This window comes from Montipora capricornis, chromosome 5 (genome assembly GCF_036669925.1).
Source record: "Montipora capricornis isolate CH-2021 chromosome 5, ASM3666992v2, whole genome shotgun sequence".
NCBI classification, from domain to species: Eukaryota; Metazoa; Cnidaria; class Anthozoa; order Scleractinia; family Acroporidae; genus Montipora; species Montipora capricornis.
Window position 1 is genome coordinate 17,019,789 of NC_090887.1, and position 17,500 is coordinate 17,037,288.

Consider the following 17,500-nt stretch of genomic DNA (forward strand, 5'->3'; position numbering starts at 1 on the left):
CAATTCGGAAATAAGTCTAACTGGAATGCCACTGATGCAAAACTCGCTCACTTGCCTGCTCTAACAAATGGCTGTTCATAGCTCAACAGAGCCACCGTTCACAACCCACTTACAGGAAAATTGGAGTTTGCACATTATAGAATAAGCAAAAGGTACGTAGCTACTATGGTGCACTTTCCACTCTTAGATCTCTTTCCGCTTGTTAATCAGTTAGATACCAAATAATAATGCGTCACCACTCATTAAACCCAGCTCGAAAGAGTAAAAGAAATATTTCTGTAGCCTCATCAAACTCAACGAATTAGCGACGTTAAGGTGGCTCAAGCCAGTTTCAAAGTTCTCAAAAAACGTTCTTATTAGAAGGTTTGACACTACAACGCTGTATCACGTATAAGCAATGTTATGGTACCATAGAGCGGTTTTCGAATGAGTGTCGTAAAACCAAAACCAAAGTAATTACTTTGGCCAATCAAAAAGGACGGAGACCATCCAGTAAACCAATCAAAACTCGAAGTAATTACACGTAGCCGTCACAAAGCGCGGGAAAATGTGCACGCGCGAGCCACAATTGGTTTTGGTTTCACTTCTGATTGGTTGAAAAAGTGGCGCAAGAACTTTGAACCAATCATTGAGTGAAGTAATGCTAAACCAAAGTAATTAACTAATTACTTTCGACACTCAATTGAAAACCGCTCTAAGCAACAACACCAATTATTGCGGAACAATATGTGATCATTATTGTGATGTAATAAGTCACCGTGGCAACGGGAAAGCTCTGAAACAACACCCTTTATTTTGTCTTTAATTGCACACATGTCAAAAACAAACGCGGTGACCCCTATTTTTTATTACTGGAAAGTATCAGAAGGCCATGGTGAAACTTTCTGCAAAGTTTGAAAAAGTTCTGTACAGTTAATTCAGAGCCACCTTAAATCTTTGACTTTTTAAAGGTGGCTCTGATTTTGCAGTGCGGAATTTTTTTAAATTTTGCAGGAGGTTTCATTGGGCCTTTTGATCACTGTTCAATAATAAAAAATGGGGGTCACAAAGTTTGTTTTTGAGATATGTGCAACTAAAGAAAAAATAAATGGTGTTGTTACAGAGCTTTCCCGTTGCCACGGTGACTTATTGCTGTTACGTCATACAGTGTGAAGTGCCATTCTTTCTAAAGAGGGTGTGGTGTCTCTTCAAAATGTTGAAACTGATTAGAGCCACCTTAAAAGGGCTATGTCACGATATTTTAGGGTGTTCAGAGCAAATCTTCAGTTAATCACGAGTTTAAGACTCGAAAATAGTTATGTGGAATGCTTTTACTGATAAAATTATCGTTACATCACAAACAACATGATTCTGAGCAAAAACGGCCTTTATCCAGGCGAATTGTCATAAACGTCGGGTCGACGTTTTTCAAGATTATCCATATGCAATTCGTTTTAATCGTGCCCGTTTTGTGTCCATCCATGCTTTTCTTTCCTTTTGCTGTATTTCTTAATGTTGTTCAACAGTTTTAAGTGGTTATTGCAATGTTTCATTCTACTTTTTGGGCATTTTGGGTGTCATGAATTACATCATTTTGCGCCGGTGACATAGCCGCCCCTTTAAGAAATAGGAAAAGAAACAAACTATAAAGAAACGTTAATCGACGACTGTCACTTTGGGAAATTCAGTTCAAACTATAGCATGAGCATTAGGTTTGAAGGTGATGAATTTTTTTAGTGCGCGTGCGCAGAAGTCCCAGTAAGCACACATAGATGAAACCCCCCATTAACCCTATCCACAAAGGTGATCTCAATAATATTGTAGCACTTGGCACGATGCTCGGCCGCTTTTTTCTCTTTTCATTAAAGATTCAATCGTTAAATTCACATGTTTTACATCTAGGTGCTGGTTAAATGGAGGACACGATAAACTCATCGACAAGATAAACCGACGTATGACAGCGTTAACTGGGCTGAACTTTGATACAGCGGAAGATTTCCAGGCAAGAGTAGTAAAATTGTTCATTTTCTTTCTCTGTCCTGTTAACTTATAGAGCGCTTTAATTAGACCGTTACTCCATTTACTTCTGCCATCTGTCTGAGCCGATGAAAATTGTCTTTTTGTAGGTCCAAAACTACGGATTGGCAGGTCATTACGATCCGCACTTTGACTTTTCAAGGGTAAGTCTCAATCTTTCAAACTACAATCCTGGACAAAAGTGTTGGGAAGGTAGCGTCACTTTTGAGATAGCCCCCCCCCCCCCCCCCCCCCCTTATCAATGTTGGATTTTGCACCAAACAAAATGGTGACTTTTCTTCCAATATTGAATATGGGGGAGGGGGGCCTCAAGAGCATGCTCTTTTTCAAATAAATGAAGGGGTAGTTTCTAAAGAAACTGTGGTGCTGCGTCGGTGGGGAAGTAGTATACAAAAATTTGGTTTATCAACGGAGTTGATAATGTAAATTGACCACCGTACAGAGATTCTAAAAGCTGACGTTTCGAGCGTTAGCCCTTCTGGATTCGCTCTGACGAAGGGCTAACGCTCGAAACGTCAGCTTTTAGAATCTCTGTACGGTGGTCAATTTACATTATCAACTCCGTTGATAAACCAAATTTTTGTATACTCTTTTTCAAATAGTTCAGCCAATAGTTAGAATAATCGAATTAGGTGTGAAGTGAAGTGATGTGCGCAACCTTCCTAACAACTTTTGACCAGGATTGTAGCTTCTATTAACTATATTAGCACAGTTCAAAGACCAGGGAATATCGAGTAATGCATTAGCTGTAACCTCGTGAAGAACTGCTTTTGCTAATTCGGCGAAGCATTTAGAGAAAAACACATTTCATCGATTATTTTTACGTCATAAACGTTGGACAAGGAAAGTTAGGCCAAGAAACAATGTTTTTCCTTTCCTCGATTTTTTTTAGTTTACACAATTTGCAGAACAGAGCTTGTATGTTACTGAAACGAGCTTTGTGACTGGATCAGAGAACGAGCAAAGAAACAGAAAGTAAGAAAATGTGCAGCTAATGCAATATCGTTTTGAATAAGAGGAAAGACCCTACTTCGGTTATTAGTACAGTAAAACTTCTTAAACTTAAATGCATCCTTGTTTTATAGGATCTTGAGAATTCTTCGCTTGGTCAGCTTGGAACCGGGAACAGGATCGCTACTGTTCTCTTATATGTACGTAACTTATCGAATTTCCGTTAGTTTCGCACGTAGTGTCATGTAATTGTCATTTTACAGTACAATTGTCATCACACCATGATAGGACATGGGTGTTCTGTAGTGTCTGTCGATCATGTAGTGCAATGCTGTTCAGTTTGTATCACGTAATTTCGTAAGAACAAAGCCTGGGTATCTGGTGAGGGGGGAGTGGGGCCGAGTAAAGACAGGAAGGCCTTTTATTCCCTTTTCTCTTTCTAAACCAATCCTGGAAACCTGATACTCAGGCTGGTAAAAACACTTTTAGTGATCCCGTCTTCGGCATAAGGAGATCAACTTGTGCATTTGCTACAGAGAGGTTTAAAGCTTTGATTGCGTGTACGAAAAGAAATGCAGGCTGATGCTTGTCGTAAGAATTCTCTTTATTAGAGGTCGCTCGATATCTGAAGCTACCATTCAATAAATAAGCAAGAAACCGAGATAGTTTTATTTTTGACGAAATGCAAATGTCAGTCTACCGTTTGCCGTCTCCTTACTGACAGCAAATGGGAAACGGCAGCAACTACTTGTTTTAAAAACCTCGAATCCTCTTGTTCTAAATATTTGACGTTCCCAGATGACGGATGTTGAAGCTGGTGGAGCGACAGTGTTCCCGTATGTTGGAGCCAGAGTTAAACCACGAAAGGTAATCTGAAAATACCCTTAATCGTATCTCAGATAGTACGAGCGCCATGATTGGTTGATTGAGTGGGCCCTTGGTGTGCATTCACGTGATTAGAGGGCCATGTTGGTGTACAAAAAAAAAAGCAAAATGTCGCTCGCTTGCCAAATTCCTAAAAGACTTTTTTGCTATTGTTCAGTACAACCAACATGGCCACCACTTTGATGACGTCAGGTGAGGCCCTCCCAGGGGTTTTGGGGAACAAGGGAACATGGTTAATTTGAACTGGGGAACTGGGGAACAATGTCAAAATATTTTAGGGAAAAAGGGAACAAAAATAATTGAAAACAATTTTAGGGATCAAAAAGTTGGGAACAAGTTTGAAAGTAATTTGGGGAACAAGGAACCACGAGCAAATATTTAACAAGGGAACATGCAACGCAACGGAAAGAACCAAAAAAATCTTACTCCGATGTTGACGAACGTTTTCTGAAAGAAACAACTTGCGATGAGGCTGTACTTCGTTCACTTATCTTTATTTTTGTGCAGACCAGAGAAGCGTTTTTGTGAAGGAAAACAAACAAGAACCACATTGAATGGAATGTAGATCTGTTCGAAACTCATCATTGCTGAAAATTAGAGATAAGTGGAATTTATCAACTCTTCCTTTTTTTGCACAGGGTAACGCCGTTTTTTGGCACAACATGCTTCGATCAGGCGAAGGGGATTTTAGAACACGTCATGCTGGCTGCCCTGTGCTAAAAGGGTGGAAATGGGGTATGTTTTGATATACCTGGGTTGTGCAAAAGGACTAGGGCGAGCTCAGTCGCCCCAGTCTCGCCCGGCGTATAAATATAATTCCAACTTCGACGAGTTATTTTGAGCAATTTGTGGAGAAATTCCAGTTAAAAAGAGCGAGCGTTTTCATTCGAGACTTCCTGCTTGCAAGGCAAACATAGGTTGACTTTGCTTGGAACTCACGTGATCCGTAACGAAGTAATTGTGAGGTAGAATAGCCGCTCTTTTCGATTCGAATTTTGATCTGCTCTACATCAGAACTCTTCTGTGTCAATACTTCTGCGCTCATTTCTTGCTTTATGCGACCAAACTATATATTTTTAGGTATCTACCTCACAAGGGTGACTTTTCTTAATTTACAGTTTCTAACAAGTGGATCCACGAGTATGGGAATGAATTTACGCGACCTTGCTCACTGTCGCCGGACGAATAACACCCAAGATAGAATTGCTTTTGAGTACGAGGACTCCTGCTTTGACGCTCACGGAGCTGTTTAACGTTTTCTGCTGGACAGGTCATGAACTAAACACCTTGTGCAATAAGCCAGTTCGCAGTTTCAAGAAACGATTGCACCCGTCGGGATAAAAACAAGAATATAATAGACCATTTCCGAGTTTGTCTGCCTCTTTTTCAAAGGGAGTCTTAAGTGCAAAGGTCTTGTTGTGAAAATTTGTTTTCATTCATATGTAAAGTAGAACTACTTACCATCACAAAAACTTCCCACTTAGACTCGCTTTGAAGAGGAGGCAGACATGAACTCGAAAATGGCCTATTGTCTTTTTTGTTATGGTAAAAAGTTGCAAGAATATGAAAATCTTTCGGGTTTTTTTTTAAATGTGCTTGTTATTATCCAGACGCGCGCAGGTTTTTTGAAACTCTGAACTCGCTTGTTAGTGGTGAGCTCATATGCTTAGTATTCAGCTTCTCTAACTCCCAGAATGCAATGCTGATTGGTAATTCGCAAGTCGTTGGTTCGAATGCTGCCTTGCACTCTGATTTTACAGATATGTTTTTGCCATTTGCCTGGCAAACTTGTATTAAAATTTTGAGGGAGTTTACTTGATCTCGGTTCGACTCCCATACCGAAACGAGTTCTTTCCGGTCCTCTCTTATCGCTCTGTATTTGATCACACACACGATACCAGTGTAACTTTTCCCTCGGGATCGTGTAAACGAATAGAAAGCGATTAAGGAAAAAACAGGCCCGGGTTGCTCGTAGCATGGTTACCGCTAACCAGCGTTAAACACCATGATACCTCTAAACCAAAGATTGGCGCTAACCAGTCTTCGAGTACTACAACCTCCGTACCCAAGAATGTACGAAATGTGTGTACTGCGCGCATAGTTCACCGAGCCTAACAATAAACCTCATGAAATCTAGCTGCAAGAAACGAGCTGTTCGTAATAATCCACCTGTTGAATCTGCGCGAGTATGAATAAGCTGGAGATCTGGGGAAGATCTTGAGATGCCCAAGTATCAATATTCAATAACAAGCACGTGGACAGAGACCTTATCAGGTGTTCTTTCAGTTTACTTCTCACGTTGCTAATATTATAAGCCGCTTGGCTACGGCAATTAATCTTGGAGAATTTAAGGTAAATTTCTAGAGAAAGCGGCAAATTGTACAATAACATTCTTTTTCTACCCTAATTACGTCTTTTTACTAAAAAAAAGAAGATTGGAAAAAGAAAAACCAACGAATGAAATAAACAAAATAGCGGTTGGTTTTTTTTTCACATTGCACAAGGCCTGTGAACAAAGAAAAAAATTGTTGGGCGTATTTTAAAAATCATTTCACACAAACGTACCTTACTAAGCTGATTCTCCACTTTGTTATTGTCTACAAATTTGTTTTCCTCCTCTCGAGACAATTGTAAATACTCTTAATTGTGACGAATTGTTCCCAAGTTGCTATTTCGTCGATACAACCTTGTTTTAGTGAACCATAACGCAGACAAATCAATTTATCAATTTTTGCAAGCACGGACACCTTACCAAGTCGCTACAGTGAACAGCAAGGCTTCGTTAAAATAGATAAACCAATGTCTCGAATTAACATATTTATGTTCTGCGATGCAGAAATATTCTAGCAATACAATCACAGATCATGTCACGTCCCCATCTTCCTCACGGAAGAACTTACCAACCACTTAACACGATCCATTTAAAAAAATGAAAACACTATTGCCACGTCCAGTCCAAAGTCACTCAAAATATTGAATCTAATGGATTATTTCGATTTCTCATTTTTTCTCTTCCATGTTTTTGCTTCTTCTTTTGGCGAAGAATCCGCTGCCCCCTCGTTTCTCGCCTTTCTTGCTTGGTGAGGCTTCGTCTGTTGACTTATCCACGAGGTTTTCCTGGATGTTTTTTATCCATAGGTTCATGTCATCCTAACAAGAACAAAAGAAACTTAGACCCGAGGGAAAACAAGGCCGCGCAATCCGCACAGCACAGTTTTGACTCAACTTAATCACGTGCACAATGTGAGATAAACTGGTTTATCAACCGAGTCAGAAGCTTATGACATTCAAGCGTTGAACTCTGGTTCAGAGTAGGGTTTTTTTTTAGTTTAAAATTTTCCTTATTTGGATGTAACATAGCTCGTGCAATTTCCTGCGCGTGCAGCTTCGACCTCATTTTTGTCCATATTTGGATATAAAATTGGTGTCCTAAAATCCCCAACTTTGTTCCAAGGAAAAGAGTTGCAAGTTAAACGCTTCAAATTCACGTGCTTCTGCCGATTTGATATGGTAACTTGATCACTGTAAAGGAAATTTGAAAGCCAACCTTTTGAGCGTTAGCCGTTCGCTCGAAACGTCAGCTTTAGAATTTCTTTACGTTAGCCAATTAAACATATCAACTCAGGCGAAAAACCCTGTCTTTGCTGTGCCCAACTGCCGAGGCTTTGATACAAATGTCACTGCTTCATAAGGGTTGATGCTTATGTCGCCTTTTCATCTCGTTGTCATTGCGGGACTGGTTACTAAGCTCACAGCTGGAATGGACCAAGTCGGCTAACTAAGGGTGCGTTCGATTGACCGTATTCCAGAATACGAATACATGGAACATATATTTGACCTCCTTCGTTTTTACGGAGATTCACATTAAAATCGTCAAATATCTGCTAAAATGCTATTTAAACACATTTTTATTATCCTTGCTGCTTCGAAACGCGCCAAAAATACCGTTTTCATCATCACTCCACCAAATAGGGTCAATAGAAGGCGCCCTCGTTGGGGATAAAACGTTTTCTTTAAATCAGAATGCTACATTACAATACGAATACAATACACAAAGAATCTTAACCCCTGGACATTTGAATAAGGCACACATTGAGTTAGCCGATTTGGATTTGGTCGGGAAAAAAAAATAAAAAGGAGAACGCTTTACAAACCTCGTCTTTCGCTTGGAACAAAAACTCTTGACCAACGTTTGTCCTGCAAGTAGAAATAAACGAAATAGTGAGTCAGTAAGCATTTACTTAATAGAATCCTAGTGAAATTCAACTTAAAAGTTGACCTGGATCTACTTTTCGAAGAACGTGGTGATCACTATTCAGTAGCTTATGCATGTCAAACAAGATAAGGGGTCACTTTTATGAAGTGGAAAAGAAAATGACGAAAACAGCTTTGAAGAAGCTTATTTGAGACACCAAAATGTCCACCCGTATTGCAGCTAGGTTTTACCAGGCAAGGGGGCATCCGGACCCCTCTACTAAATATTTGAGGGTAGAGATCATCATGAATATTGTTCCACACTTTAATACTTCACTGATTATAATCAATGACGATGGCGGTCAAAATTTCTTTTAACACTAACGATAACTTAAATCTTACTTTTACATCAGAAAGCCTTTTATTGCTTTCCCTCGTCACTTACTGATGCACATTGCTGGAATGAAATATCTTGCACCATGACACATTACCACGGAAAAAAAAAAACCTGTCTTTACCTGAATCTGAAGACATGTTTCCTCTTCGTATAATCAGTGGCGACCTCCACAAAACCCTCTAATGTTGGTAAGGTATGGGCAGCCTCATGATCCTAAACAAAGACAATGCCATGATACGATTTGAGCTTTTTTGCAACAATTCACAAGGACACTTCCTCAGTCAGTCCTTCCTCACCTAGACGCAACATATTTTTTTTCCCCACACCCCTCGACTCGTCGCTTTTATTGGGTATTCGAGTATCAGTTAAAAAGTCGTAGTCGTTTATAGAGCGTTTTCATATGACGTCACGGCGGCCATGTTGGTGTTCCAAAACAAATGCATGGCGGCCATGATGGTGTACCAAATTAATCCTCTGGGATTTAAACTCTATTTTTGTGCAAATACTTTCTTTTGTTTCAGTATTCCAATATGGCTGCTGGTCACGTGAGTGAAAAACGCTCTTTACCACGACATAGGTAGAGAGAGGAATGCATCAATGACAAAACTACTTTTTCGTTTACAACGAAAATGCAAAAGATTTTCGACCCATGTCTCTCACTGGCTTTGTCAACGGACAAACGTCTGTCAGTTTTGCCGACTTTAAGTACACAAAAAAAGCAGAATTTCGAGGAGCAAACGTTCAAATACGTTTAATTATGGTGAAGATATATCAAATAATAAAATATTTAAGGCTCAGTGAACTTTAAGCCCAGTACATTCATTCAATGTGATCACTCACCACACGTGCAGTCTTTTGATCTTTGTAGAAATGAATGGACATATCTTGCAGCACCACATATAATTGCTTCCATTGTCTGGGAGGAGAAAAGAACAAGTTAGCCTGCCAGATCATTTTTGAATCGTTGATGAATGCCTCGTTAAAAATCCGTCTAAAGAAAATCAATCATCACTAATTTTCGCGGCTTACGAGGACCATAAATATTATGTCAACGAACGAGGTAACCAAGGGCACAGTACCAGTAAGTGTAATTTCTACAAGAGGTTCTCCTCGAGCGTCAGTATACCTGATTGATGCTCTTTTGTTGGGACCATCCATGGTGGGTTTTCTGTGCAGATATCCTTCCATTCGTCCGTCTGTTACGCTCGCATCAGTTTCGCCTGCAATGAAACTCGTCGGTTAGATTTGTCTTATCTTTTCTTTTTACTGACGAGCAATAAGTATGATTTTGGACCAACTCAATAGTCCGGTAAAGCAGTCATGTGTTGTGAACGTATGGGAACAAGAGCATTTACCTCTTTCCTCTGGTGTGGACTCCACCTACAAGTGAATGTAACAGAGATTAGAACCAACGCATTGACGCAACACATGAAATACGACAAAGGTGTCAATGCCGGGAAGCCTGAGGGGTGGTACAGAACGAAGCCGATGCTCGGAAAGCAGTGCGCACCTATTACGAAACTGATACTAGGAGATGGGGAAAATCAATTCAAAAGCAAACTAAAGAATGAACTCCTTGAAATCCTGAAAAACGAGGACGATCGATTACCTAAGAATTTCTGATAACAATTCTCAAAATCATAACATTGTATGTTACTCCCCGTATTGAGTACAGTCAGACCCCCGATCTCACTCGGGATATCATGAAACCACACGACAAACTAGATTGCTTCTAGGTTTGTTCCTTGGATATAATTTATTGGACTATTAAATTTTCTTTTCTCCTCTTTTGCCCGCCTCGAATAGCCCTCGCTAATTGCGGGCAAAAAGATCTAATAAAGAATTGTTGTTGTTGGGGATGTAGATCAAAAAATGAATTTTGGATACTCAGACGAGGTGGATTAAGAATAAAGCTGACACCGGAATAGGAGTACATACCAAAAAGAAAGCTAAACAATGTTAACAGAGCGTGGTCAAAGCACAAAGCCAACCACGAAGAAGAGAGTGGTAGGTGGTTTGGGGGCGAGGAGGGGGGTGGGGGAGATCGAGTATCAAGATGACATTGAGAAGAGAGAGTACGTTGTGAATTAGGCTTAAACTGTTAGAAGATGGGTAGAGCACCAAGCTAGCGATGACAGAAGGGTTTTACGGTGGGTGGACAGGACACGAACTGGAATTGGAAGGCAATGCTAGGTATACGTACCCCAGCTGCTTGAGCCGCAGACAATGCTTCTTCTTCAGCTCTCGCTCTCTCCCTCTCCTCCTTTCTCTTTCTCCCTTCTTCTTCTCGTCTTCTTAATTCTTCTTCCTCTTGCCGTCTGATCCTCTCCAACTGTTCCTGTCTTTCTTTCTCTTCCCTTTCTATTCTTTCTCTTTCTTCTCGTTCGCGACGTTCCTGTTCCATCTTGCGGCGTTTTCCTTCGCGAAGCTCGAACTAAAAACAAAACGCACAACTAGAATCGCAATGCTATTTCGAAAAGAATACATTTGTTGTTTGGTTAGATATCCTATTTTATAACTGGGAGAGCAGTGCGTAAAAAAAACCCCTGGCACATTGTTTTCAAAAACCATCAAAATTATTCAATGTGCTCTTCAGATTGTAAAAGGAATCCAAGAGATCAGGGTAGAAGCATTTTAGTGGCTAAATTTACCGTGGTAAGGCGCTCCAAGGCAAGGAATCTTTCTTCTTGTGTGTTGACAAGTTTCTCAAAATTGGCGTGTTTTTCCAGGAGCTGTTCAACTTCATTGAGATCGGTCTAAAAACAAGAGAAAAATCGAACGAAGTTATCACCCAGTAATAAACCGGGAAAAGCATCATTTTGAGAAATTTAAGACAATTTTCGTTGATTCTTAGCGTAGATTTGTAAAATGAAGATAGCGCGGACTTACCCCGAGGTTCTCGGTTTTGAGGTATGGTTCCTGTGAAATCATCCATCCTTCAGCCATATGCGCATCGCGAGCAAACTGCATGACCTCGAGTACTATGGACCAAAAATGAAAACGCGATATTAGTTGCTATTAACTACTTAATAACCGACAGCGAGGTCGTTACAGTAAATCTCAAACTGAGGCCTTGCCGTATTGACCGAGCGACTGCGAGGCCAATACAGCTAGGCCGAGATTTGAGATTTTATGGCTAACAGAACGGTTCCAAAGAAGAAAAAATTTGCATAACCCATAATCGGCCCTGGCACTTAGCTGCTCTTAGCCAATCAGAGCGAGCGTTATATCGGCTAGAAACACCAGCCATGTAATAAAGCATATTAAACGTCGCCAACCTTTTTTACAGAAGACGACTCAAGACATCAGGCATGTTCATAGGTGGCGGTGTAAGAAGGCTTTAACCCTTTGACTCTCAGGAGTGATCAGAATGTAAATTCTCTTAACAATTTCAATCTACTGTTAGGTAGACAGGTATTGAGAATGAAAATTATTATCAACTAGGGGGATGTTATCTTGATGAAACACCAAGTTCTCATGACCAGCCACCAAACGAAATCTGTGGTATTTAGTTTGGAGAATGACCTTTTAGATCTCGGAAATGAACGGGTTGAGTATGCCCAAGTTCTACTTTGCATGTGAACGGGGTTTATTATTTTTTTTGTTGAGGTACCTTACATTGTAACCTTAGAGACGAGGTATCTTCAGAGATGCCGAAGTACGCTCTCGGGTCTAGCTTTATCCCCCTCGAAAGAATCAGTTAAGCGGATCAGAACACGATAAGACGTCACGCAAGTCTAAAGTTGACTTGAATTTCTGTCGCACTAAAAGACCACTTTCATAAATGGCGACCACTTTTACATTCTTTTGTCTTTATGTTAATTAGAGCTAGTGCCCTCATTTTGAAGCAAAAATTCTTCTGAAATTTGCTCGTCGTAGTGAGGCTAGAAGGGCTTATTAGCATTAAAGCAAAAGAATATTATATTTGGCCGCCATTATGAAAAAGGTCTTACCGTCTATGGCCTACCTGGACCCCAGTATGAACTCAAATACCTTCCTAAACTATTTCCTTACCCAACTGCAAATGTTCCCATCTCTTGTCCCATTCTAGTGTTAGTTCGTCCTTGTGTCTCCTTAACATGTCCAGTTTCTCATTTATCTATAGTTGAGAAATGTGCAATGATAAATTCAGAATTTCCTCCCAATATGTTTCGGTAGAATATCTTGTACCAGACACTAATTGAGCAATAGTGGGCGTTTGCTGTGTTTCCATAGCCTCATCTAAACACGAGGGGGAGTTGGGAGAATTCGAGACAGTTATGCAAACCCGAGACGCAGTCGAGGGTTTGCATAACTGTCGAGAATTCTCCCAACTTCCCCGAGTGTTTAGATGAGGCCATGGAAACACGCAAAGAAGTCCTCGTCTATTAAAATATTTCTCAAAGATAATTCGACAAATGAAGGAAAATTCTTGACGGAAACACATTTTCTTGATACACGCTCATAATTCCTATCAACCAATCAAAACGCACAGAACCAATCAAAATTCGTGTGATGTCACAGCCGTGTTTCCAAACTCTCCTCTTAACACAGCTATTGACCAATGAGAGTGCGCGTACTATCCTAATTATTTTATAATTGCTATTGGTCTATACTTAAACAGTGGATAGCACTGAAGGCGCACTCTGATTGGCTACTCAAACTCCCAAAATCCTTTGCCATTCACCAATTAGCGCTCGAAATTATTGCAATCGTTGCAGGAATAAATGAGTTAAAATCATTTTTTTGTGCTATGTCATCTCACTGTAGGTCTTAGTTTATACTAAGACTGCTATCTTTATCGCAGTGTCGGTGGCAAGCTGCTAAGTATTTGCACAGAGCCGAACACCTATTAATTAAAACATTACCTCCGGGGTGGCGTAATGATCTCTCGCAATTAAATCTTTCCCCATTTTAATGACATCTTGGAAGCTATCATCCCGTGCATCGATCTCGACTTTTCTATTTTGATGTTGTTCCATCAGCACTTCCACTCCGGGTACATCCCTTTTGGAAACAAGAGCCGGAAACAAATTATTATCTTCAAGAGTGCGTGACAAGAAAAACCTGTCTGCGGAGGCCACAGGAATGGCTAAAGAAAAAGATCACTTCACTAGAACTAAAATAAACAGGCACAAAGGATCAAATTGAAAAAAAAAAAAATACAAATACTGGGGAAAAGAAGAATGAGGATGATTGAAAACGGGATATGCGAGAACGTGCAGAGAAAAATAAAAGTAAAGATAAGTTGAGAAGAGTCAGAACGAAGGCAACTGACAAATGTGGTCTCTAATATACCATTTCCGAGTTCACGTCCGTCTCCTCTTCAAAGCGAGTCTAAGTGCGAACTTTTTGTGATGGTAATTACTTCTACTTTACATGTGAATGAGAACTAATTTTCGTAAGGAAAACGTCGAGCTTAGACTCGCTTTAAAGAGGAGGCAGACACGAACTCGGAAATGGCCCACTGATACTGAAAAGGATAAGACTAACGAGAGAAGACGAAAATTTGGAATTCAGATCTGATAGCTGTACATGCGACATTACAAAGGAACAACGACAATCCCTACTGAAAGATTAAGCAGACTTAACTCGATGTTGTTGGATTACACCAGTTAAAAGGCAATTTAGGCAAACGTCATTTTGCCTTCACACAATCTGTCCTTAAAGGACAGTACAGTTTCGAAACTCACTTGGCTTTCTCGTAGGTTAATATTTGTTTTAGCATGTCATTCATCCACAGCATCTGATCCTGTACAGCCAATAGGAATCTATACAAGTCATCGGCATCGTGCAGCCTCTCGGTTCGTTGTTTCACGCGCCAATTTAGACGTTTCCAAGCGTCCACCACTTCATCTTCCTTGGCCTGAATTTCTTTGGCTTTGTCGCCGGCATAGGCGCCCTGGAGACGACTGGCTTCTTCTTGAACCGCCACGACCTGGGAACAAAAGTAATAACGCAAACGTCACATTAATTTACTAATATGAAATAAGCTCCCAGAAAAAGTAACTGAAAAGAGAGAGAGAGAGAGGGAAGCACAAAGTGCATTGTTTCTTTCGACACACTCATCCAAAAAATTGGTTTTTTTTCCCTGAGCGGGACTCGAACCGCAACACCATCAAGGCAACAACGCAGCAGATTAATGAGGTGACTTAGCGGCGTGGGGATCCGTAGGGCCCAATTCTTTCTTCACTTGAGTGTGTATCCTTGCCTCTGTAACCTCACACGGGGCTTAAAATAAAGGAAAGTCAGAAATTTTGAGGCAATTTAAGGCTATACTATACGTAACTGAGAAGAAAGAGAGAAGCACATACCCTGCATTTTACCTTTCGACACACTCATCCGAAACATTTCCGACTTTCATTTCCCAGAAAAAGGTTGGTCGGATAGAATAGTTTCCTACATTGCCTAACCCTAACAATAATTAAACCTCAACTGTAAAGTGCTTGCTATGGCTGCCTGGCTCCAAGTTTAGTCTTTACTATTTACTTATTTGTAAGGCATTTCGCACTGAATTTTACCCATGCTAATTTCAAAAACCGTTTATTGTAAATTAATATTGGTACCAATAAAGATTGATAGTTTTTAATCTTTACCTGGTTACCGAGTGGCGCTAAATCGGCCTCAAAACCAAGGTGAACAACTTGAAGCTGGTGCAAGCTGTTGAGATCACGTCCAAGATCGTCTGTAAGAAGGTTCTCTTTCTCGTGGATCATGGCCAACACTTCCTTAGCATCATGGAAGTACTTGTGAAGCTCACGAGCGGCTTCTAACATCTGGAAATAAAAGATTGTAATAAATACCTTAAATAGACTTAAAATAACGAAAAGAGGAAGAACGATTCTTAATTCAGAGTCGGACAATCAACTCCAAATAACCTATTTTTCCAATCAAGTAGAATCAGGTATGATGTACACCATTCAATGAACCAATCAAAACCCGAGGAAATAAAGTTGTAGCCGCGTCTAAGCGCGGGAAAGTAGACTGAAGCAAGTCGTAATTGAATATGATTAGGTTTTGAATGACTTAAAGAGTTTTGTTTCGCGGGCAAGATTTCAAAAAGTTCAAGCGACCCATGTTTGTTTTGAACTTGATGACACGTCGTGCAAAATTTAATAATAGTATTTCTGTGACAATGCATACAAACGAGCGTGTACATCTGCAATCTCAATCGCAAGTTACAAGAAGATAACAATATTGGTATACCTTTGTCCTAGTTTCAATGAGTTCCAATAGGTCGGCCCAGGACTCATTTATCTGATCCTTCCACTCGGCGATAGTAGCAGCGTCAGAGTGGCCTGTGCCAATTAGCTGGTCGCACACCGCGTTTGTGGCAGCCACGCGCTCCGATCCAGTGTTTGTGGTGTCCCGAGCAAACTCGCGAAATTTTTCGATGAGAAGCTGTTGAAAAATAACGACAAAATGATTCAATACGGAAAGGTCAATTGATCCTGGCTTCTAAAGATTAAAATGAAAGTCATACACGAAACTATTAGTCAAATTTTTAAGAGACAACTACGTCCGAAACTGTGCGAGACACTGCGCATATTTCTGCCCCTCCTCCTTTAAACGTAAAACGTGACTTGGTGGCCCTGGACATAGACAAGATGGGAAGAACTTGCTGAGGAAAGGACAGGCTGGAGGAATGCACTCCGAAAAGGAGGCGAAGCCCTGGAGGCCCGATGGCTCGAAAAGCTGGCGATACAAAGACTAGCCCTGTGACACTAACATTGTACTATGCAAATCTCTCGAAGATTGTTTGTTTTGCCTTTAAACGTGATCAAATAGAAAGGGCATGTACCTCCACTTGAGCAAGATCTTGTCCGATATCCTGAGAACCCGCCACAATCTCTTTTTCTGCGATCCATTGCTCCAAATCGTCAATTTCACCCTGTAGTTGGTAAAGTTTGAGTGTCTCGTCAAGCTTGCCTCGCCTTTCCTCAGCCAAATCTTTCAGTCCTTCATAGAGTTTGTCCACTTGTGCTTGGCGGATCTTGACTGTTTCGCTTTAAAAGAAAGTTAAAACGTTTCATAAACAAAGTTACCTCCTCTGAGTTTAAGAGCAACATAAAGCCTCTTTGAAAAACAAAGAAACTACTTTGAATAGACCAAAATTCAGTCCTAAACAGAAGGCATTATCTCGAGGCTCTGGGGAATAAATATAAGGATTTGTATGAGCTTGTTCTCGAGTGCCTCGAGATCATGCCTTTTGTTCAGGAGGAAATTTTAATATAATGAAAGTGGACTATTACTACACAAAACTAGAAGCACCGTGGTGCAGCAACACCAAAAAAGTTATCAGATGCTCATTGGTTTGACTTGTGATTGGAAAACTTGGAGTTTTCCAGGTATGCTGAAGTCAATACTGATAAGTCCATCATTTCTTAAGTCCAAAAACTGGATGCAGAAATGACCGCCAACGAGATAACCTTTTTGTTTGCAGTAAGAACAAAATTTAACACGAGGCAAGCCGCGAGCACGGTTACGACCAAAATAAATCTCACAAAGGAGAGGGATGATCATTTTACCTCTCTGGGTGTCCACTCTCCACAAGAGCCTTAGCTGTGTCACCGAGTTCATTGACACTTTCAGAGTAATCTGCAATGGCTGCCTCCAACGTTTCGTGTTTCTTTAACATGGCACTAGCACTCGCTTCGTCTTTGCCTCGTTCATCGCCCATCATGTTCAATTCTTGTTCGCTCATCCACGCCTCGACCTCAGAAGCATCGTAGTAGTACTGAAAACAAAAATCACACAGATTAAACAACATTACCCGGCATCTTTTTCAAGGGATAATAGTTAAAATAAAAATACTTCGTTTTTCATTTCTGGGCATGGCTCATGCGATCGTAAATTTTATGCGAGGTTGTGTTCTTTCTTTACAGACTTGATCCATACATAATGATTTTAATCAATAATTTAAAAATAAAAATAAAAAGTTTTACTTAGCGCGTGCGCACGGGACAGAATGCTGACTCTCTTCGTCAAAACTACACAATCTCGTCCCCAGAGCTCTTCTCTTGACTGAAGGAGAGAAGACCTCTGGGGAATCCTGAAACAAAGTGTCTTCTCATTGGT

At 40.5% G+C, this 17,500-nt stretch overlaps 2 protein-coding genes across 5 annotated transcripts in view; one reads left to right on the forward strand and one right to left on the reverse strand.

The window, feature by feature from the left end:
- LOC138049698 (prolyl 4-hydroxylase subunit alpha-1-like) overlaps window positions 1-7,004 on the forward strand; it is an 11,631-nt gene extending 4,627 nt beyond the window's left edge. Inside the window, exons 6-12 of the mRNA XM_068896101.1 lie at window positions 82-152; window positions 1,882-1,981; window positions 2,106-2,159; window positions 3,102-3,167; window positions 3,766-3,834; window positions 4,491-4,587; window positions 4,971-7,004. Coding sequence (XP_068752202.1) covers window positions 82-152; window positions 1,882-1,981; window positions 2,106-2,159; window positions 3,102-3,167; window positions 3,766-3,834; window positions 4,491-4,587; window positions 4,971-5,041 — 528 coding nt within the window. The 3' untranslated portion in view covers window positions 5,042-7,004. The remainder of the gene's footprint in view (window positions 1-81; window positions 153-1,881; window positions 1,982-2,105; window positions 2,160-3,101; window positions 3,168-3,765; window positions 3,835-4,490; window positions 4,588-4,970) is intronic.
- Window positions 6,123-17,500, reverse strand: part of LOC138049688 (spectrin beta chain, non-erythrocytic 1-like) — a 44,442-nt gene continuing 33,064 nt past the window's right edge. For all 4 annotated transcript variants that reach the window (XM_068896090.1, XM_068896091.1, XM_068896093.1 and 1 more), the window contains 16 exons: window positions 16,951-17,159; window positions 16,224-16,428; window positions 15,629-15,823; window positions 15,019-15,198; window positions 14,116-14,360; window positions 13,291-13,429; window positions 12,458-12,542; window positions 11,333-11,424; window positions 11,095-11,199; window positions 10,647-10,877; window positions 9,799-9,823; window positions 9,570-9,663; window positions 9,284-9,359; window positions 8,565-8,656; window positions 8,007-8,049; window positions 6,123-7,002 (listed from right to left, as the gene is read on the reverse strand). In XM_068896090.1, coding sequence (XP_068752191.1) covers window positions 6,853-7,002; window positions 8,007-8,049; window positions 8,565-8,656; window positions 9,284-9,359; window positions 9,570-9,663; window positions 9,799-9,823; window positions 10,647-10,877; window positions 11,095-11,199; window positions 11,333-11,424; window positions 12,458-12,542; window positions 13,291-13,429; window positions 14,116-14,360; window positions 15,019-15,198; window positions 15,629-15,823; window positions 16,224-16,428; window positions 16,951-17,159 — 2,166 coding nt within the window. In that variant the 3' untranslated portion in view covers window positions 6,123-6,852. The remainder of the gene's footprint in view (window positions 7,003-8,006; window positions 8,050-8,564; window positions 8,657-9,283; window positions 9,360-9,569; window positions 9,664-9,798; window positions 9,824-10,646; window positions 10,878-11,094; window positions 11,200-11,332; window positions 11,425-12,457; window positions 12,543-13,290; window positions 13,430-14,115; window positions 14,361-15,018; window positions 15,199-15,628; window positions 15,824-16,223; window positions 16,429-16,950; window positions 17,160-17,500) is intronic.